Source organism: Myripristis murdjan, chromosome 1 (genome assembly GCF_902150065.1).
Source record: "Myripristis murdjan chromosome 1, fMyrMur1.1, whole genome shotgun sequence".
In the NCBI taxonomy this organism is placed as follows: domain Eukaryota; kingdom Metazoa; phylum Chordata; class Actinopteri; order Holocentriformes; family Holocentridae; genus Myripristis; species Myripristis murdjan.
Window position 1 is genome coordinate 14,046,613 of NC_043980.1, and position 22,524 is coordinate 14,069,136.

At 42.1% G+C, this 22,524-nt stretch overlaps 1 protein-coding gene across 2 annotated transcripts in view; it reads left to right on the forward strand.

Moving 5' to 3' along the window:
• Positions 1–22,524, forward strand: part of evi5l (ecotropic viral integration site 5 like) — a 43,904-nt gene that overhangs the window by 11,608 nt on the left and 9,772 nt on the right. Inside the window, exons 2-17 of one of the 2 annotated variants that reach the window (XM_030050697.1) lie at positions 3,687–4,103; positions 6,780–6,969; positions 9,064–9,288; positions 10,170–10,244; positions 10,538–10,663; positions 10,892–11,035; positions 11,360–11,449; positions 12,393–12,490; positions 12,904–12,964; positions 13,094–13,147; positions 13,833–13,865; positions 15,000–15,140; positions 19,394–19,510; positions 19,924–20,064; positions 20,619–20,795; positions 21,216–21,362. In XM_030050697.1, the coding sequence (XP_029906557.1) occupies positions 3,862–4,103; positions 6,780–6,969; positions 9,064–9,288; positions 10,170–10,244; positions 10,538–10,663; positions 10,892–11,035; positions 11,360–11,449; positions 12,393–12,490; positions 12,904–12,964; positions 13,094–13,147; positions 13,833–13,865; positions 15,000–15,140; positions 19,394–19,510; positions 19,924–20,064; positions 20,619–20,795; positions 21,216–21,362 (2,061 nt within the window). In that variant the 5' untranslated portion in view covers positions 3,687–3,861. The remainder of the gene's footprint in view (positions 1–3,686; positions 4,104–6,779; positions 6,970–9,063; positions 9,289–10,169; positions 10,245–10,537; positions 10,664–10,891; positions 11,036–11,359; positions 11,450–12,392; positions 12,491–12,903; positions 12,965–13,093; positions 13,148–13,832; positions 13,866–14,999; positions 15,141–19,393; positions 19,511–19,923; positions 20,065–20,618; positions 20,796–21,215; positions 21,363–22,524) is intronic. The other variant, XM_030050706.1, reaches the window with a different exon arrangement.

Consider the following 22,524-nt stretch of genomic DNA (forward strand, 5'->3'; position numbering starts at 1 on the left):
GACTTTCTGTGACCGTACCAGCAACACTTCGCCACAAGAGAGGTACGTGTGGTTTATCAGATTAACTTGACCAAATAACTGCACTGGAAAATTCATGCCTCTTTCTCATTAGTTTGTTTGGAATTACATTTGATATGCCAGGGAGCACCTGGCTGCATTGTGGCGGCGTTTCAGATCGGCCTTTTGACCGAGCTGTTCTACAAATGTGATTGGTCTTGTTGGTTGGTTAATGGGTCTTTTGATTAGGCTGACTGCTGTGCATGAATGCAGTCCTTGTCCCTTCCAGTGTTATCTCCGTTCAGACTTTTTTTTTATGCCCCTCTCTCCTCTCCTCGTCTGCAGGCTGTTTTTCTGCTCTCCTTGTTTTGTGGTGACTGACTGCGTCAGACTGCTTCAAAAGCGATTGCTTTTGTCCCTCTCAACCTTCTGTTATATAATAATACAGCCTGAAGTGATTCTTTGCACATTGCACACTCCACATTGTGCAAGAATGCTCTAATGTAAGGAAACTTTGGTAAAGTGCTAGTCTGCCAATTGATTACCATTATGTTGTTGATTGTGTGTGTGTGTGTGTGTGTGTGTGTTGTGTACTATGCAGCATGGTGAACTCATTCCCCTTTCTCTCTGCCTCAGCCTCCTCACTTCAGCAGAAGTGCACAGCTCCTGCATTTTAGGATTTTTCCATTAGTTGTTTATCACTGAATTACAGTACCATCAGCTGGAGTTCAGTGTGTTTGTTTGTGTGTGTGGTCTCCCCCAGTAATAGAGCTATCATCCATAATGCAGAGGAGCCATGGGAGCGGACTGCAGCCCAACATCACTCCCCATTACAGAGCAGCCGCGTGGCCTGTGGCTGCAAGTTACCCACTGACCAATGGCTCTTCCTCCCCAGTCGCTGCTTCTGATTGCTCGCTGCAGCACAGAAGCCAGCCAGTGTGTGTGTGTGTGTGTGTGTGTGTGTGTGTGTGTGTGTGTGTGTGTGTAATGACTCTTTCCTCCTCTTTGCCTCTCTGGTAAGTAGCTTTTGTAGCACTACAGCAGAGCTCTGGGGCTCTTCTTTTCCTTTGTCATTTGAGACCTTCACTCTGTGCTAACATTACCTTATATTTAGCTCTTTGTCCCTTTGTGTGTGTGTGTGTGTGTGTGTGTGTGTGTGTGTTTGTAAAGACTGAGAGAGTTGGGTAAGCAAAGCACGAGGTCTAGCTTGCTGTCTAACATTAGCTGATAGAATGTTGCACATTATGAAGCATCACTCACACACACACACACACACACACACACACACACACAGCAAAAATAAACAGATCTGGCACAAATGCATGTCACAGTCTTTCCCTTGCACGTCATTGATCACAACAAGTCAGTCAAATCAGTCAAACTCTGAACAAGACACACACACACGTGCACACACATACAAACAACTTCCTTCATCTGCCATTCAGAAAAACTCAAACTAGAACACACGCACAGTGCCGTCATTCCTTTATCACAAAGTGGGATTGCATCACTTTTCCATTGGCTGAGATGGAAACCAATTAATTAAAAGCTTCCTTAACATCTGTGTTCCCAGCCAGTGGTTTCAGCTCTCAGTTCCACCTGTCTTATCTTCCTGAAGCCACTCACTTAAAGCTCCAGTCTGGGAATGATATTGTGTGAGTGCGAGTTTGTTTACACATGCATGGTTATAAAATTGAGGACACGAGGGCAGGAGAGCTATTCCATTGTGATGTCGGGATCGGGACAGGACAGGACAGTAAAGCCTTGGGAGGGGGTCGGTGATCGCAAAATGAAATCAGTGCAATCATCGAGCCGCAGTCATTGTTAGCGTAATCTCAGCCTCATGATCAATTACACTAAGCTGTATTTCGTAAACTCCAGATCCAACAGGAAAGGAATCGGCAAAACAAGCCTATTGAACTATCAAGTGGCAGTTAAAAACTAATTTTAAAAAAAAATGGTGCAGCAGTGCACAAAGGTTTGTGTGTGTTTTAGTCAGACTGCACTGCACTCCCTGTCTCTCTCTCTCTCTCTCTCTCTCTCTCTCTCTCGCTACATCTTCGTCACGTAGACCTGAAACTTGTTTGGAAAGAAGTTCTGTAATTATAAACATGAGATAATCTGTGTTGTTACGGGATACGGGGTAAATGAGACGGGATCATGGCACAGGATTGGCTGTATGGCAACGGGATGGGAAGAAATTAATTGGGATTGGACCCCTCTTCTTTCTTGAACTGATTGGAGGTTTTCAGGCCCCTCCTCTTGCCGAATGGCTCCCCAATGTTGATTTAACGTCGAGCTTTATCCTGCACAGCCCCCGAACTTGGTTGAAGGTGTTTCTCTGACATTTCTCTCTTTTGCTGTCATATTGGAGCACTCCGTGTTTCTAAAACCACCTCGCCAGCTCTGTACTTGACCTCTGGTTGGTTTCCCTTCTTCTTCTTCCTCTTGATGATAAATAGCTGTTGGAAAAAAAGTGAAAGGGTTACTGTCACCAACTGGTGTGGAGCATGTTTACAGGTTTTTCACCCATTATGTATATTTACATTTCTGCAGCTGCTTGCAAATCTAACTCATTTTTTAGCACTGTCTTTGAATTATATATTTAATTATCAATAGATGAGATCATGGCTTAGTTGAAGTCCTGATAATGTGATTCTGATTAGTTAACAGCACGTCTCAATATAGCTTGAAAACTAACAGCGGGCTACTGTAGTCATGTGATTCTTCTTCACATTGGTCATACACAATGCAAGACTTGGCCTGTACCAGGATACCACAACTATCTTTCAGTCAGAGTTTTCAAGTTATGCTACAGTACTGAACATTTTATTTTCTATTTTAAGACAAAAGTATTGCCAGGCCTTGTTTTCCATTATAGTAGAGGGTGTCTTTTCAGTGGGAAGAATAAAAACCTGATACGAAAGCAGAGTCCTGATGAGAGTATGCCTGTAAAGAGTTACCATGATGCATTCAGTCAGGATGACTTCATTACAGAGACTCAGAGCCTCTCCCTCGTAGCACTTATTTCAGAGAGGTCATGTATCACAGGAATCTCACTGTGGAATGGAGCCACTATGACTTCGTACAGTCCAGTTTGCCAAAAACTACATTTTACATCTTTGTTCCTGTTAAGCAGCCAAAATGTCAGTTCAATTCATGTCTTTATTCATTATTGAATTGCGCACAAGCTGACAGGTGCACAGACTAAAAATGCCTGCTGGGTTAACACCAGATGTGTGCAAATTTTTGGCCTCCACAGTCAATTTTAAATTTTCAGCTGTTTATTTGTTTGTTTTGTAGTAACAATCTGTCACTCACAAAATCTCAGACACCACTGACTGGATTTTGATGCAGCTTTCAGCGTTTTCAAGGTTGCTCCAGCCTGAGGGGAGCACCATGTGCTTTGTTGTATTTTTTTTTTTTTTTTTTTTTTTTTGGTCCTGCTCTCATACGCAACATCCCAGACACCTGTAAAACTCGCGGAAAGGATGAGCCAACATTTTCAAAACCACCAGATAAGAGTACCACTTGTTAAGGCTGAGTCCTGATTGCTGCGTCCTGGGTTCGAATCCAACCTCAGGTCAGGTGATTGGCCTAGAGGGATACTGTATCATCTGGGTGGGGGGAGGCGGCATGTGTACTGTTTTCACTCAATTCCATCTAAACTTTCTCTATATCCATGACAGGTTTGAAGACCTCTGATCCTATTGGCTCCAAGGCCAACCAGGTGGCCAATCAGGCAGCAGCCAGCCTCACTGAGGAGGGAGACCCACGGTGAGGTCAGGAGACCCCACCACCCCCCACCACTCGCCCACCCACCCACACTGCTGCTTCACCCCGAGCTGCCCCGCTGTCACCACCATGTCTACACCCAGCGGCAGCCCAGAGAGAGAGGGCTGTGTTGGAGCTCCTCCTCAGCTGGACTGCCACTCCTCACCCCCCGGCCTGGACCCAGACCCTCCCTCCACCGGGAGCCCGGTGCTCAGCCCAGACTCGTCTTCCCACGATGCAGTGCTGTCTGCACCAGCGGCCTCTCCGGCAGACTCAGAGAACCTGAGCCCTGATGAACTGGAGCTGCTGGCCAAACTGGAGGAGCAGAACAGGTGAGACCCGCCGCTCTTCACTTTCAGCTGATGACTCTCAGCGGCAGAGACGTCGTGTCACTTCATTTGTTGTGACTTGGTTTGAATCCAGGTGGAAACAATAAAACCCCAGTAGACTTTGTCACCGAATGAATTGAGTTAATTTGGAGCAAGATTAAAATAAACTACCAGATTCAGATTTTTATTGTCCCCCATGGGAAATTTAGCTTGCAGCATGGCTCTCATTATACAAGCATAAAAACAATAACAAACATTAAAAACTCAATTAAAACAAACATAAAAACTTCAGAGATTATGGATAACAATGTGAAATCAACAAATATTTCAAAGGCAAAAGTCTTGTTGGACGATTCAAAACAAACATAAAAACAATTTGAGTAAACTCATAAATTCATCAGCAAAGTGTACAGTTAGATGGCTCTTATACAGTGGATGTGTTTGTAACGCTGCACTTTGTAGGGTGTTTTTACGGTCCTAGTTTCAAGATAAAGTTCATCATCATCATCAAAGAAGAATGCATCGGAAAAATATGTATATGAAAGAAGACACAAATATGTCACGCTGAATATTTGGGAATAGCTGCAGAAACTCAGAGGTGCAGGAAACAGTGAGGGGTCACGTAGTTTTAAAGTAGCTTGCGTAAATTTCAACAAATTCTTTGGATTGGCTGATACTTTGAAATTCACAGTCAGTTAATCAGTTGATTAATCAAGTGGAAGAGAAGTAGTCAGCTCATAATATCCCGCTGAGATTTCACACTCTAATGTTTCATTTTATAACTCTGAATTGCACAGATTGTGATCCCATGCGGGGGGCACTCTCTGCATTAAATGCCAGCCATTGTTGGGTACATGGCCACTGCTGGCAGTACCTTTCTCATTTAATTACCCTGAGGAAAAACAAAGAGGATGTTTCCGAACACGCAGGAGCCTACAGAAGGCTGTGGTTGTAGTAATTGGAATGGTGTTCTCTGTATTTTGGACTGTTATTTGACGAGTTATTATTAGACAGAGAGCCTTTTCTTCCTGAAACATCATAAGTGCTCGAGATGTGTGCACTCCATGTTACTTATCGCCTGATTTTAGCCCAGTACAGCGCAAGTTGACCACAAGCCAGTTTCATTTTGACCCAGAACCATGAAGCTACATGACTTATATTCGCACTGGGAACCAAAAACAAAATGGGTATGTAGGTTAGTGTTTGAAAAAGGGGGTGAAAAGTGCAATAGGTTAGGTTTAGAAATAAAGTCCTCTGTGTAGAGTGTGTAGATGCAGTAAACCAGTGTCTTCCCCTGCAAAGTGATCACCACTGTCAGAGCTGCTTCTGTAAAGCCACTGGTGCAGATAACAACACGTCCACAGTAGTGCCAGTGTCTCTTTATCAGGGGAGCGCCTCAGGGGCTCAGTCACCGGACTAAGTTATGTTTAATGTAATGTACTTCTTTCTTGGCCTATAGATTGTAGCAGGAGGAGACATTAGCCCATCTCGCTGGAAAGCAAAGCAGCCTGTGCTGTCTTCACTCCCTTACAACAGCTAACCTGTGGGCACTGGATGTTGCATTCAGTTCAGGGAGTTCATGATTTAATCAGTTTGATTCACGATAACATATCCACAGGGATAATACCTGAAAACACAGGCATGTTTCACAGACATGTTTTGGAAAATGACTTTCTATTTTAGGATAAGACTTAATCCCTGTGTTCAACACCCACGCAATTAAGAGCACCAGATTTCCAGATGGGAAATGTTTGTAATTGCCAATTTGTTACTAATATCCCCCTGAGACACACATACACAGTACGCAGGAATACATTTAGTTTAGATTAGACTTTATTAATCCCTTCGGTGACTGGCAGCAAGCGACAGAACACTTAGTAAACACAAGGACTTTCAGTGGAAAAGCAGTAGCACAACGACGTTTTGTTAAAGGTGCAAATATGGCATACACGGCATTTACGGGCAGTTCACTTGTGAAGTCCGGGCCCAGGAGCAAAAATAGCCAAGTTACTGAAAAGAGTCAGACAGTCAAGGTCAAAGTGGGACTGCGCCTGACAGTTTCTGGCTGCAGAGCCATCTGTTTCACCACAACATCGTTTTAACATTTTCACCACCCTGCTGCCCCAATGACCGCAAGGAATACAAGGATTAAAGATAAATATCCACGCTCGGAAAGAACGAAATTGTGATTTCCTAACACTATAGTATAGAACTGTCTGACCAAACATGACCTCAGCCTACCCTGAAAAACCTACCCTAGTTCTGTGGATTTTGATTGGATGTAGACTATGTGGATTTGGATTATGTAAGGTTAGCAGCAGCAGTCTATCAGTGTGTGTCCTGGCTTGCAACCATAATTCCCTCATTCTCAAAGATGTAAGGACAAAGAGGTTAATCTTACATTTGCTGTTCCCCTACTTAACCATTTTCAGTCCAGGACTCAAATGATAAATTTAGTCTCTAGCTGTAGGATCCAGTCTCACTGAAACATTGTTACTGGGATGAAGTGAAAGCTTACATGCATGATCACACGGGGACAATAGGAACATAATTCAGTGCTGATGGATGTCAGAGATTAGTTATTCCTCTCCAGCTGCCGTTGCGCTTGGCAGTGAATCTAACTGCCTGTCGATCCATAATGTGGTTTGACTCCCTGCTTTAACCCGTCTCCTCTCACAGGTTGCTGGAGGCCGATTCCAAGTCCATGCGGTCGATGAGCGGCTCGCGGCGCAACAGCGGCTCGTCGCTGGTGTCCAGCTCCTCGGCCTCCTCCAACCTGTCCCACCTGGAGGAGGACACCTGGATCCTCTGGGGTCGTATCGTCAACGAGTGGGAGGAGTGGAGACGCAAGAAGGACAAACTTCTGAAGGTGGGAATCGAAGATGTGGCATTTTCTGTATCTGTAGAGCTCACATGAAACGTGTTATATGCAGTTAGAGGGCGCTGTCCAAGCACACACTCATAACGCGCCTGCAAGAGACAACAGTGGGTCCCGTTATTTTTAAGAATTTAATATAGTTCCTGTTAGGGCTTGGGCACGAAAACAATAACAATACTTGAAATCCTCTGATTGATTCACAAATAGCCAATCATGTAGCAAATGGGAAGAATTGGCTGCAGGCACACTAATGACACAAATAGCCAATCATGTGGCAGGAATTGAGAAATTTCCAATTGTATGCCAGGTTACAGTTGAGGAGACACACACACCGCACACTGTATTGTTAAGCTAAAAGAGATCAGGGTAATGAGCCAGAACATTCTGGTTTCCCCAGATGTCACTTTTTTTTTTTTTTTCAAACAAATCAGACCGTTGCTGATTGTTTCAGAAGTCGCTGCCGGCCTCTACATCGCATTTTGAGAATCTGTACCAGAATCTGTTAAATTGCATTATGGCACAAGCTAATCCTTTTACAGCATGGAAAGAGTACCGCTCTTCTGGTGCTTTCATGGTTTATTGCAATAATAAATGGAGAAAGGGGTGACAAGCCCTCAGTAGTTACCATTGCTTATTGTTATTCTTGTTTTTCAAAATAAAAGCATACATAGCAACAGTGGGGTTTAGTGGCGGTTGTGTGGCAGCATAACTGCAAAACTGGTGACTGGTGAATGAATTTAAAGCAACTAAGTAATTGTCAAGGCTTTTAGTATGGTGATGCTTTTCTCTCTCTGCCTCCCTCTCTCTTTGTCTCTCTCTTTCCCCATTTTCTCTAATACTTTGTCATATTTGTCATACTGTGTCAATACTATGTGTGCTATGTTATATTCTGTCTGTAAATTTGTGAGATGGCTTTTTTTGTAATCTCAGTGGTACTTAACTGCTTCTCAAAGTACTAATGCTAACAATACCGCTGACATTAGATTGAGTTTACTCATCATCTCAACCATGTCTCAGTTGTTACGGTATATATAAATTTGTATTATAACAAAGTCAACAGTGATGTATTTGATGTTTTAGATACCACCTTACAAATACCCGCCTGTAAGGAGGGATTGTGGGGAATTAGGGAAGGATAGGGAGGCGGTAAGGAACGCATTGTTAATGAGTGGGATCAAAAAAAGCGTTCAGTTCAAGGTGGGAATTGGATGGAGGAGTAAGAAAGAAATGGAAAAAGGTCAGGAGCAAGAGAAGGATGCTGAGGTTTTGTTGGGTTTTGATTGTTGAATAGAAAGAGATCAAAGTGTTAAGTTGTGGTTAAAAAAAAAAGGCTGGATAAATGAAAACCTCTGTCTCATTAGAGTATCAAACATCATCGGCCCCCTTTTCCACTTGAATTAAACAACAGTCGAGTAACTTATGAGTTTAATGGTCCATTCATAGTCCTTTGGGTTTAAAACCATTCAGAGATGTGATATCAAAAACTCATGGCCGTCTATTTGAAAGTAAGGTTATTCTAAATTGCTGAAAAGTCTACTTTTTACCGACGTGAAGTTCTCCGTTGACAGCGACAAAAAAAGCAAAACGACCGTGGAGAGAAAATAGATGTGTGCTGGGATAAGAGAGAAGACTCAGGAGAGGAGAGAGGACAGAGAGAGAAAACCCAGGGGAGAGGAAGATGGATGAGAGAGGGAGCAGCAAAACCAGCCAGGGGGAAATGGCAGCGAGGGCAAACCGAGCAAAATGACATTCGGCGCCTGCAAACTCATCCGGCACAAATAGGAGTTTGGATTTGAATTTTTTTTTTTTTTTCTAAAAGATGACTCTGTAGGTAAAGCAATAATGTAATTGTGATGAATCACTATGAGCTGAATAGTTTCTAATGGTATTTAATTGTCCTTGTAAATGGTACCTGATACAGTTCTCACTGAGTTCTTGCCGTAATTGATCCTTCTCTCCTCATCTGACTCCTCTGCTCTCCAAGAGATGCTTAGAAAGGCGATCCTCACTATATAAAGAGCGTAAATCACTGGACATCTATCTTTAATCTCTCCCCCTCCCTCTTTATTAATCGTATCTCTCCAGGAGTTGATCAGGAAGGGCATCCCTCACCATTTCCGGGCCATCGTGTGGCAGCTGCTGGGCAACGCCACCGACATGCCGGTGAAGAACCAATACTCCGAGCTGCTGAAGATGTCGTCCCCCTGCGAGAAGCTCATCCGCAGAGACATTGCGCGCACCTACCCCGAGCACGAGTTCTTCAAAGGCCAGGACAGCCTGGGCCAGGAGGTGCTCTTCAACGTCATGAAGGTGAGGCAGAGGGAGGGAGTCTGAACCTCGAGCTTCACTCTTGATGGAAAGGGTTTGTGAAAGGTTCAGACGTCTGCCTGGGGGAGTAAATGGCTTTCTGAGAGAGAGAGAGTGTGTGTGTGTGTGTGTGTGTGTGTGTGTACAGCTGCACGTAGGTTGTTTTAAGAAGATGTCACTTACTGAAGCCATTTACCATGTGTTCTCACTGCAATCAGTTTGGTCGATGCCACTCTGTTTACTCTGACTGTCATTGGTGTCAAGGCTTTGATTACATCCATGTAGTGCTCTGTAGCTACAACATTTTGAACAGATAAATCTGGTATTTTTTTGCTTCTTTGCAATCGCTGTTTGTAACATACTATGCATCGAGACCAAACAGACGACGGCTGACGACTAATAATTGCAAAAATTTCAGTCGAGGCTATTTTTTCATATCCAACAAGCTTGTTGAATATGTACTCCTTTCTCTCATACTATACATCGAGACCAAACAGAAAAAAAACTCAGCAACATTATTTCAGAAATTGACACCAATCCTAGTGATGGATGTGACTGCCGAAAGATGCAGAAAATTGGAAACTTTTGAAAAGCAATAGTGATTTTTTTCAGGTAGACTTACTGCTAATGAAATAAAATCAAAATGACTGACTGCTGACGACTAATAATTGCAAAAATTTCAGTCGAGGCCATTTTTTCATATCCAACAAGCTTGTTGAATGTCCACACATTGAGTTTCCCCGGACACAGAGCTCTACAGGAGATGAATGGGCGGCCGGCGACCTATTGATCACGCCATTTGCAGTGCTGAATCAGTTAGGAAGACAAATGTCATCTGTGTAGCATAAACACAAAGTAATGCAATCATAATTTATGTTTTTCAGGCGTACTCTCTAGTGGATCGGGAGGTGGGCTATTGCCAAGGCAGCGCATTCATTGTCGGCTTGCTGCTTATGCAGGTAATGGTCAAGTTCATCACAAAAATGGTCCATAATTTGGACAGTTCAACCTAAGGGCTTGGCATCTTGCCAGTGAGCGCTTGTTTTGACGGTCACCAGTTCCTCTGCAATTTCTGTCACTGTTATGACCAAAAGCAATGGATCTGTGTACGTTTTTGCAAGAAAATGGAATTTTGGTGGGAATTTGTAAAATAAAGGAGTTTATAACAAATATTTTAACATGAACAGCATCTGACTCATCAGGCAACTTTAAACCCCCTGACCTCTGCTGTCTTTTCCTGTGTCCCGTGCAGATGCCAGAAGAGGAGGCGTTCTGTGTGTTTGTGCGTCTGATGCAGGAGTACCGTCTGAGGGAGCTGTTCAAGCCCAGCATGGCTGAGCTGGGCCTCTGTATCTACCAGTTTGAATATCTACTACAGGTACAATAAAGGGGGAGAGCGTTTATGAGGGTATGAATGATTGTGATTCTTGCAATACAAGGTTTGTCCACAGGGAGGCAGCAGTCATTCAGCGCAGCTTTAGTGCATCTCTCCTTTTTCTCTGTCATGTGTTGTTAAGCGTATTGTGTTGCTTTCAGTGTTCAGATAGCCCACCTTTTGGTGAACTCGTTGAACCCTCTCTTTCTTCTTCATTTTATTTCTCCTCAGGAGCAGCTTCCCGAGCTCAACGTCCATTTCCGGTCCCAGAGTTTCCACACATCCATGTACGCCTCCTCCTGGTTCCTCACCCTCTTCCTCACGTTCCTCCCTCTGCCCGTCGCTACACGCATCTTCGATATTTTTATGTATGAGGTAGGATACATTTTGTGTGTCCATGCGATGTCCATGTGGATAGACTATCAAGCATTTTAGTTTCTATGTTGTTAGATGCCTCCACATTTTTTGGCTCCATTTGTAATGAATTTGTATATAATATTTGTATCATTCATTGCTCAGATTTCACATGCAAATAAAAGGGTTCAACTGTTTAAATGTGTGTTGTATGTGTGTAAAACATGTGAAGTGGTGAATTTGTACCCACTTTGCTTCCTATTTAAAATGTATTTTATTTTAATGTTTTAATATGTGTGTTCAATTTGTTAGGCATGCATTATTAAATATGTGACATATTCCCAGGGCCTAGAGATTATCTTCCGTGTGGGCATGGCCATCCTGCAGTACAACCAGACTGACCTCATTCAGCTGGACATGGAGGGCATGTCGCAGGTAACCAGCTGCAGCTTTGTGCGGCTTGCTGCGGAAATGGGTATGAAGTGCAGACTGAGCCATTGCAGACTTTCCACATGTTGTTTCCCTTCTTCATGCAAGCTTCCTGAACTACAGCACTGTAGATGTTTTGGTGAAGAGAAGATGCTGCAAGCCCTCGCGTCTGCTGGTTGAGACACCAGGGCTGGGTCAAATCACTACTTAAATGAATCAGTTTTAGATTTGACTTTGATCCCTGTTTGTTATTTCTCATCTGCCATCAGGAGCCAAAATCAAAAATAGTTTATAAGTCTGCGTTTTTCATAGTTCATCATATTGCTTGACTTTTATCAGCATTTTTATTCTCCTGTTTGTTTATCCGATTTTTTACTCTCTTGCTTTTTGGGTTACATTTATGCACAGTATTATTGTATGTATCAGTGTTTCTCTGTCTCACGGGATATTCCCCTTTCTCTTTCTGTTCTCGGAGTTTTAACATTTGCACATGCAAAGAGACCAGTGTGGCATTTTGTCTGCTCAGTAAGAAGCCACTGCATTATAGTTTCTTAGCACTGAAAAATGAAGTGATGAATATTCTACTTTATTAATATGCAAACATTCCTCACGACAGGACATGTTTGCAAATTAATAAAGTGGAATATTCATTACTTTATTGATTTTGAGTGTTTGCCCTTCCTTGTTCCCTGGCTCCAAGACACCATTTATCGTGGCTACAGTTTGGATTGAGTTTATTTCTCCTATCTACTCCTAACAGTTAAAATACACTAGAAAAAAATTTAGCCTATCAAAAATTGTAGTGTGTGTAGGACCAGCCTTGAGCCGAAGCTACCTTATTTCTGTGTGTCTTTAGCTCTCTCATTACGTCTGTGTGTGTGTGTGTGTGTGTGTGTGTGTGTGTGTGTGTGTGTGTGTGTGTGTGTGTGTTTCTCTCTGCGTCTGCCAGCACTTCCAGAAGGTGATCCCCCACCAGTTTGACAGCTGCCCAGACAAGCTGATCCTCAGGGCCTACCAGGTCAAATACAATCCCAAGAGGATGAAGAAGTAAGAATGCTTATTACTCAACCGACGACTAGTGAGATTCAGTCATGGATGGGCTTAATCTGGCCCAACAGGATTTGTAGCGCTGTCTTACTGATGCCGAGGTTTTTGCACTGAAGTTGTTTGATGCTTGCCTGCGTGTCGATTCTGATGTGTCATCTTTACGCCGAGCGGCGGATGGCACCCTGGGAATAAGTCCTCTTTACATGCCATCCTCTGGTAGTGAAGTCTGCTTCTTAATCCCCCCTCCCAAATAAAATGAAGCATAAGTCACTGAACCAAGAGATGGACTGTGCTTTTTTTCCCTCTAGACGTGCTCAAGTTCTTTTCATTTTCATTTTACATCATAAAATGTGAGGTTGAGATTTTTTTTTTTTTGGCAAAAATCTTGTTCTGCTGTTTTTTTCCCCCATCAGGCTTGAGAAAGAATACACCACAATCAAGAACAAAGAAATGGAGGAGCAAATCGAAATTAAGGTTTGTTTGTGTGTGTGTTTGCGCAGAATGAGTGTGGTTTTTTTTAGAAGGGTAAGTTCATAAAATTTTAGCAGAATCATAAAGTGAATTAGCCATAATAAAATGACTAATGTCTTTCGTTCTGTGCAGAGGTTACGCACAGAGAACCGGCTGCTGAAGCAGAGGATTGAGACGTTGGAGAAAGTAAGTGCAGACTGATGAGCTTTGATTGTAGCTTATCTAAATGCTAATACAAGTCAGGTTTATGGAGCGTCGTTGAGATAAAACAGCCAGAGTGCTCACTGGAGGACTCTCCACGTCGGGATCAGGTCGATTTGAACTAAAAGCTGTAATGAGATCATTTGTGGGTTTAAATTGACAAGCTCACTTTATATCAAGAGTTTTTTCTTTCTCTCTCTCTCTCTCTCTTTCCTGAAGCGCCTGTGTGTTTTTGTGTGTGTGTGTGTGTGTGTGTGTGTGTGTGTGTGCGTGTGTGTGTGGGTGTGGATGCTTGTGTGCAAATGAATCCCCAATTTGTAACTTCGGGTCTGTCCCTCTGTCTGCTTGAAGTGGTACTGAGAAACTCCTTTATCTTCTCTCTCTCTCTCCAGTTCCCTGAAAAATACTTTGTCTGTTTTTCTGACCAAACTCACCGCTGCCTCCTCTTCTTCTTCTTTTTTTCCCAACACAAACATCTCTTATTCCTATTTGTTTGGGATGATTGGTTTTCCTCAACCTCCATTCCTCCTCCTCTTATTGGCTCTCGTCTTTCTTTTTCCTTGAATGTCCTCTTTGGTTTTCTTGTTTATCCTCTCTGGTGTCCCACCGTCTTTCACTCTCTTCATCTCTTTTTCTCATCCTCTTGTTCCTCTCCTTCATGACATTGTAGGAGAGTGCTGCTCTGGCAGACAGGCTGATACAGGTAGAGTATTGCAAAACCAATTTCCAGCTGACCTTCCTGTCCTCTGCTTGTCTCATTCATTCCTCCCGTTCTTTACTTTCTCCTGCACCGCCTCTCTCCCTTTTCCTAAACAGTAACCAGCCAAACTTGCATGAGAGAATGTTTTGTTTTATCTGGTTGTTTTATTCATCCATTCAGCCCACAAGATATCCTACAACCCCCTGACTGCATGTACAACTGCTTGTCCGTGATGGAAAGTCTAATCTAAGTTGTACAATCCCTGCATGTGGCATGGAGAGTGCATAAAGTTCAGTTTTAGGCCCCTTCTCCTTTTGTTGGATTGACACACATTTCCTTTTTTGGATAAAAGTATATTTCCCTGACATGTCTGACAGAAATAGTAGCTGTATCCCACAGTCAGTCACACCTTACAGCTTTTAATTTTACATAAATAAAATACTCCGCTCGCTTCATCCATATAACACTTTGCAAAGTGAGCCTTTAAAAATAGGCTCATTATTTTTCAGCCCAGGCCATATTAACATGTTGACACTCATCATTTAGAACTCCACATAACACAGAGAAGAGAAATATACAATATACAACTGCTGCAGTTTTTTGCTAGACTTCAGCACAATCCAACATAGTCACAAAAATCACAATAACACACAATACATACAAGGCAATGTATTATTGTAAATCCTCAATAAAGCTGGCTTGAAAGCATCTCTTTGCAATCATTTTTAAGTGAACAAATTCAGGACTTAGTTGATTGTGCTGTGAGTTTTCTATTTTTAAAAAGGACATTTGTAATGATTTGTGAGGCTGAGAATGAGTTCCCAGTTGGACTGTGATGAAGGCTCACAAGAGGCTTCAGCGGAGTGTTAAGTGTCTTGTTACTAAAGCCAGCAGTGAGGTTGTGTTATGGAAGGCTGTAAATGATAGGCATCGAGATTTTAATATGCCTTGCGCTGAAAAATACTGAGCCTGTCCTTTATGCATAATAAGAAAGAGATGGTGTATTCCCCAAATTGAAGCCTGGCATTGCCCCTCTCCTTACACCGATGTACTCTGTATTTGCCTCATATTTTCCTGTGGTAAAAAAGTTAAAAGAACTGTCTTTAATGCCTGTCCTGCTTCATCCTGCTGCTGTAGGGTCAGGTAACGAGGGCACAGGAAGCAGAGGAGAACTATGTGATCAAACGGGAGCTGGCGGTGGTTAGGCAGCAGTGCAACACAGCCAGCGAGAGCCTTGAGAAAGCACAGGACACCATCAGAGAGCTGCAGCAGCAGAAGGTAAACATCAACCCACACTCTGCCTGTGGGGAAACACTGTGGTAGCAACACTGAGCAGCTGGTTCAAACACACATGAAATGTAGGTGAAATGCAGAAATGTTGTGCCCCCTTGTTTTTTCAAAAAAAAAAATATGTTATTAATAAGCAGATCCATCTAATAGCTTCATTATTTGTGGTTTGCCCACTGGATAGTGTGGTAGATGAGGCCAAGTGTTACTGAAGTGGTTGCAAAATCAGGGAATTTTTCAAATTCAATTAAGTTGGTATAAGTTTATAAAAAAGCCCAAAGCCTAAAATGTTGAATCATAACTAAATGCTGTTCTGTGTGGAGGTGACAGACAGACAGGCGTCCGGCGTCAGAGGTTCCTGTTTTGTTGGTTGTCTGCTCGATTGTCAACCGTGCAGACTTCAGAATACTTTATTCGTCCAATTTATTTCTGCAGCCTATCCCATTCATGTTGATAAAAAGAAAGAAAGAAAGAAAGAAATAAGTACATTAGCGGCAGGACTTAGACAACAACAACATCAACATACCATACTCAACGGTTTAGGTCATCAGAAACCAGTCTATAGAAAAAACAAGATTATGGGAAGTTACTCATATGTGAAGCGGTCTTTTCTGCTCAGGGGATTAGAACATTTCTATATTTGAATTTGTCCTATTTGATACAGAATATAATATTCACAATGGTAACATCTGACATGATCAAATGATGTGTGAGGAAGAAAATGCTGCTAATTGGGAAAAAAAAAAAGAAGCAAACCTCATTTGGTTCAATTTATTTTAGTTGGCTATGAGCTCAGTTTGGTCTTTACTGGACAGTTGAGTCGAGTAATGACTCTCTCTTTTTCTCCTCTCTTTGTTCCAGTAATTACACGCCCAAGTTTTTTTTTTTTTTTTTTTTTTAAAAACATGTCCAGCCACCAAAACATAAGCCTGCAGTCTGATTAAGAGCAGCCTGTGCTTGAAGTTCAGGCGTAAATGATCATGCTACAGCAGAAGCAAAACAGTTTTTGGGCTTGCGTGGAAATGTAGGCAGCCTGCTCACAAACCACCAAACACTGCAACAAACATTATGCAAATCTCCACAAAGTCTGTTGCTTCTCACTATGTGCCCTGACGCAAGAATAAAGTTAGTTTGGCTCTTCATCTCGGCAGTTTAATTTGTGTATTTTTTTTTCTATTTTGAAAACAATGTAATCTGATGTTGTTTTCTTATAAACCTCGTATCCAGGAAATGAATCATTTATGGAGTAGCCCTGCAAAGCTATAAGGCCAATAGCACGCCCTCATTTGAAGAGATATTCTAGATGTGCATACGTTGTTTTGTTTTGTTTCGAATTTCACTTTAGAGACGGCAAACGTTGGGAGGGTGTTAACTGGTGTTAAAGATGTGGCAAACACAACACCAAACGGCTGGCCCTCAATTTGAAGAGCTTTCCATTTAGATCATTTGTTTATTATTATCTAGATTATCAGTATTTATAGTTGTTAACTGTCATTCCACTTGTTTCATATTCACTTCTTTTTAATTCAAATTTCAAAGAGGAACTGTCTGTCACAAGTGGTCTAACTCTGCCTCCACTTGACATGAACAACAAATCGTGCTGTTGCTTGTATCTCCAAAATGTAAACTCTTCAAGAGCTAAGGTAAACAGGCTTGTTTTGCTTTTTTTTTTTTTTTTTTTTTTTTTATCTTGATCACAATGCAGTTTTTGAGTTAATGCAGTGGGTTTTGAAATTTTTTCATAACTGCAAGAGGATTTTGTCAGCTTGTGGAGGAGCATATGGGCCATCACTTAGGGACAAGAGTTGGAAATTAGCAAAAGCTATAAACTCTTATGTGCCTGCTTGCATCATCTATATAAAATAAAATAAAATCATAATAAATCAGTAATAAAATAATATTGAATTAAATTAAAGTAAAAAATATATATATAATAAATAAAAAAATAATAAATAACAAAAATTCAATTACATTAAAATTATTTTAAAATAAATAATAATAAAATTTAAGCATGAAAAGCACCACAATTGGACCTCCTTTTGTCTCAGTTGTGTGTGTGTGTGTGTGTTTGTGTGAGAGAGAGAGAAAGACATTTAGCGCTCAAATATGTATATTTAGCATGGGTTGGTGACTGTTGTCTGGATCGTAGGCTTTAGTGTCATGATTCTCTCTCACACACACACACACTCACCACAGAAACTGACACTCATAATTTGCAAGACTGTGATGTGTGAACGTTAATGCATCTTACTTCTCTCTTTCCACTGCTATGGGCTGTAACACAGAAAGGGAAGAGTGAGCAAAATATGTAAACTGTGCAGCAAAGCAAATCATTTACTCACTCACTTACTTTTTCTGACGCTGAATGGGGATTCCAAGCACCACCAGATGATGCCATATTCTCTGTGTTGTGGCAGAGGACTGACATCTGTAATTCACCCACTCAGAATTCACACGCCCCCAGGCCCTTCCAGTCGTCTTTGATATCAAGACCAAGATGCCTGAAATGACAAATCAAGAGTCTTTTACTCATGCTATCTCACTGACCCATATTTTACAATTTATTTTGCCATAGGACAGTCTCTCTTTTTTTTCCATGCTCCTCTCTCTCTTTCTACTTTTCCTTATTTCTGTAGTTTCATTTTCATGTGTTGACATTCAAATCGTCAGTGGCTCTTTATTTTCTGAGTCATTGGTGGCAAAGTTGGTGTCAAGTGCCGTTTGACACCAGCTATTCTTCTGCTCATCACTCAGATAACATTGTTGAAGAGATATTTAACAGCTCCTGGACGCTGTGAAAGTTTGATCTCTGACAAAATAGCACAGTATTTGTTTTGTTTCTGAATGTTGAGGAGATTCTGATGATGAAGTGTTTTCTTGAGAAAGTGTCGCTTTTGCCGAAAGACCTTGTGCACTCAAAATGTGTTTTTTTTTCTCATGTTTATGTCTCTCTAAAATGTCTGGCCTTGACTATGCTGACTTGTATCTGTGCAGAGTTTGTCATTAGAGAGGTGTTTACACATTCCTCTACTGAAGGTGGATGTATCTGTGTAGATTTGGTTCATCACATCCACTCCCGCCAAATGACGCGGTGCTGCTTTGCATATCATTAGTATCAGCTCAGCGGTCACAGTGCCAGTGCTGGACTGCCAGTCGTGCTGTGCTTTCAAAAGAACAACCACACCAATTCGAAATGGCTGCTTCACATGGGCTCTGTGCATATACTTACATCTGTGCATTTGTAATGAGCACAGGGTTTAGATTTACATTTAAGCCATTTTAAGGTTGTTTTTTTATGGAGAAAAATACAGATGTAGTATTGATGAACAGAAATTGTTTTGGGGAGCTTCATTTGCGACTGAATCATGGGGATTGATCAGGAACCTCTTCTATCGCTGACTCTCCCCAATTTAATCCTTGTGTATGTATCAGAGAGCGGCATGCTGAAAATCTGCTAAAATCTGGCATTATCTTGAAAGAAAGTAGTTTTCCCATTGATTGGTGTTTATGTATTTTGAATTATAAAATGCATCATTAGAGGTCAGGCTGGGTCACAAGGTTATCAGATATTTTCTACACAATGATGACATTGTTTGTTAGAAATAATGGAGAAGAGTAGGGTATATAATGTTTCAGGCTTTATAATGTGTATGTTGTGAAGTGAAAAATAGACAATCAAGAGAAACATCGAGGACTGGAGGAGTGCACAGCAAAAAAACTCCATTTTTAACAAGTCATTTAGTCTCAGTCAGTGTTATCATCCCTGTAGCTCAAGTGGTGGAGTGCATACCACCTTTCCTGTCTCTCCTTACTGTAGCTATCAAATAAAGCAGCAATGCCCAAAAATGAATCTTTAAAAAAAAATCATGTTTTTCTTACCAAGTGAAAAAATCTACCATTGGGTTGAGTTAATCCTACTTCTTTCCAGTGGTATCAGCTTGTTCCCAGAGTTTTACTGAATCAGGGATAATATTCTTTATCCTAGTGGGCTGATCTGGCTGGTTATCTCAAGCCACTGGCAGATTTTTTCACTCGTTTTAAGAAAGGCAAGATCTGGGCACCGAATATGAGACTATAAAACTTGCTAAGATGAAGATTTTTTGCAGCGTGTGAGATGCAACAGCAGCACCTGCAGATATCGAGCCTGTTGCGGCATTATTAGTGTCAGCATGGTGTGCTAGATCACTGAGCTGTTAAAGTGCACCATTTTACACCACTTCACATGATGTGGACGTTCCTTTCAGTACACGGAGCAGTTTGTGAGCAGCCTGCAGACCCAGCTGGAGCAGTCCAGACTGCAGGAGGCCGAGCTGCTGGGGGCGCTGAAGGAAATGCAAGACAAGGTGCTGGACCTGGAGAAGGTGAGCCAAGCCAGTAAACTCCCACTTTAGTAAGTGTGAGACAGAGACGGAGAGAACAAAGGGTGGAAAATAGCAACAGAGACAGAGGAGGTGTGCATGTGCCAGTGTGTGAAAGGTCTTATACTTTTGCGTAACACTCCTACTCTTGATGTGTGTGTGTGTATGTGTGTGTGCGTGCTTGTGTATGAGACACTTCTCCCTCCTGGGTCTCTAGAGATGAAATGATCCTCCCACTCCAGTAGAACAGTCACTCCACATCTTCCATTGTGGAATGACCTCTTATCGTTACACTGCTGATGTTTGGTTTGTTGTAATTTAAGTTTATTGTATCGTCTAGTGTCAGCAAAATGGTTTAAATGTTAATGTGATGTGTGTGTGTGTGTGTGTGTGTGTGTGTGTGTGTGTCCATCCAGAGGAGCAGCTGCCTGCCTGATGAGAACAACATGGCAGCTCTGCAAGAGGAAGTGAAGCAGATGAAGCTGAGGGAGCTGGAGATGCTGCGCTCCTTCAGAGAGATGCAGGATACTGTCACTGAGCTCAACCAGCGCTGGCAGGTAACACAAACACACACACACATAGGATATACTGCATTTATTGTGCTCATAAACTAAAACAGAATATGCATACATGAATGGACACTGCAAAAAGTATTCAGACTAACAAGTCATTTACTCTCTTATTCAGTCTTCAAATCTCTAACCAATAAAAGAATCTGCCAATGGGCTATAATAATTCCTTGTTTCTAGTCCAGTTTGACATTTTCTAAAAACGAGTAACCATAAAAATGGCTGAGAAAATGGTCCAGGTTGCATTGGAAATAAGCAAAACTAAAAGTTTTTAACTTGTTTTGATAAAAATAAGAATTGCAGACTCAACAAATTTGTTTTTCATGTACACACACATACAAAAATACATACTACATCACACACTTACATGAGTGTACACACACAAGTGTTCATGCAGTGTCAATTGCTCAATCTAGACTAGCATTCCTTCAGATTTTGTTGTTGTCAGAGAAACTGAATGTGTGTGTGTGTGTGTGTGTGTGTGTGTGTGTGCATTCATATATGCTGCTTATGCTATGTTGTACTTTATGGTGTTTCTGCAGCACCACATGTCCCGGGGTGGCAGCACTGGCGGCGGGGGCGGCCACTGGAAGGAGTCTCCAAAGAAGAACGCCATGAACGAGCTGCAGGACAAACTGATGACGGTGCGACTGCGAGAGGCGCAGGCCCAGGCCGAGCTGCGGGAGGTCAAACTCAAAGCCCTGCAGCTTGAAAGCCAGGTTGGATATAACACTGCACACAGTTAGTTAGTCAATCACTTATCAAGATACATAAATAAATAATAGTTAAAAATGATGGATGAAATAACATTAGGGTGGGGATTTTTTACGACGTGTATGCATATAAATATATTCTTCCTGGAACACACACACATCAATGTGTGTTCATGCATTTGAAACTTCCCGCCCCCTTATTTGTAGACACATCTCTGGTCCTAAGAGGGGTGGAAGTAACAAAACTTCCGTGATAAAAAATAAGCATGTGGGCCGATAGTAAGGTGGTGATTAATTTCTCCCCTCTGTCATCGGCTTTCCTCTCTCTATGCATGTTCTCTGCTTTCTCACAATATACGCCATCTCTTTCTCTGTTCTCTGTTCCTCTCGGCCCTCTCTTGTCACTCTCGGCTTTTTTCCATGCAGAACCAGATCCACAGCAAGCTGATTGGCCGCCACGAGCAAGAACGCTCTGCCCTCCAGGATCGGCTCCAGATGCTAGCCAATCAGAACAAAGCTCTCCAGGCCCAGCTCAACGAGATGAAGAGGAAGCAGGCCGAGTCCGACTGCAAGGTGTGGAGGGAGGAAAGATGAGGATTTAGATGGAGATAGATGCAAGAACTTAACAAAGCCATGCTGTAACTTGTAGGCTGTTTCACGGTTACTAGTTAAGTTCCTGGAACCTGCTCAGAAGGTGATACTGTGTAGCATAACAAATCAGGGCCAAAAGATATTTTACAGGGTACAAGTCGCCGTGATTCAGGTTCTTTCAGTGTTCTCTTTGCAAGCCCCTACAACTTTTCTTTTGTCTTTTGTACTTCTGATCTCTCCCCGTCTGTGATTGGTCCTGGTATCACATCGCTTTGTGGGTTGCCAGTGATGCCAAGTGGCCATTGGGAGCAACATTACCAACATTATAATTAGCCTATAGAAATGTGTACTCCGTGCACAACAGTATATCAAGCAAGGGTGTGTGAAAGAATTCAAAATAATACTTTTTGTTGGTACATACAACATTGACACTGCCAACCTCTTTCACCACCACCATTGCTGTACATCTTTAGAAGTATATGTACTGCCAGCTTAAAATCAGAGTTGCAGGAACTTTAAGGAGTAGTTAGCGGGGCTCTTGTCTTGAGTGGTCTGAACAGTGACAACACAAAGCAGCGAGTGAAAAACAAACGGTAAAACAACACAAACTACAAGTTGTACTAACTGGTACAAGCTCCAATCAGTTTTTGGGGAGAATGAAGGATCTGTCTTGAATGCCTCCTGCGCACAGTTTAACCAACAACATAGCGATGATGTCGGAGCGGCTACGTTGTCACAGGGCAGTGAGTAGGATGTGACAGGAAACCGGCCTCCTCACAGCGGCTATACTGATGCAGCAGCAGCCGGAGGAGGCAGCTTTTCTCCTGCAGGCAGAACAGGAGAGAGTCGCCTGGTGCTTGTGAGAGCACACTGTAAAAGAAAACACTGTAAAAAGTGTCAGAGGCTGATATAATCTGTCAACAAGAGGGGGTCAAAATAGATTACCTAAATAGCCCGAAGCTTCACTTATAATAGAAAAATAAACAAAGATTAGGCCTGGAGCTCCCACTCTTATGTAAAATTCCCTGTAAAATTCAGTTTTACCAAAAAGTTACTACATTTGGTGTATTATTTTCAAGATAATTAACATAACATGAACACATCGGCGAATAACTACTGTTTTGTTTTTTTTTGTTTTTTTTTT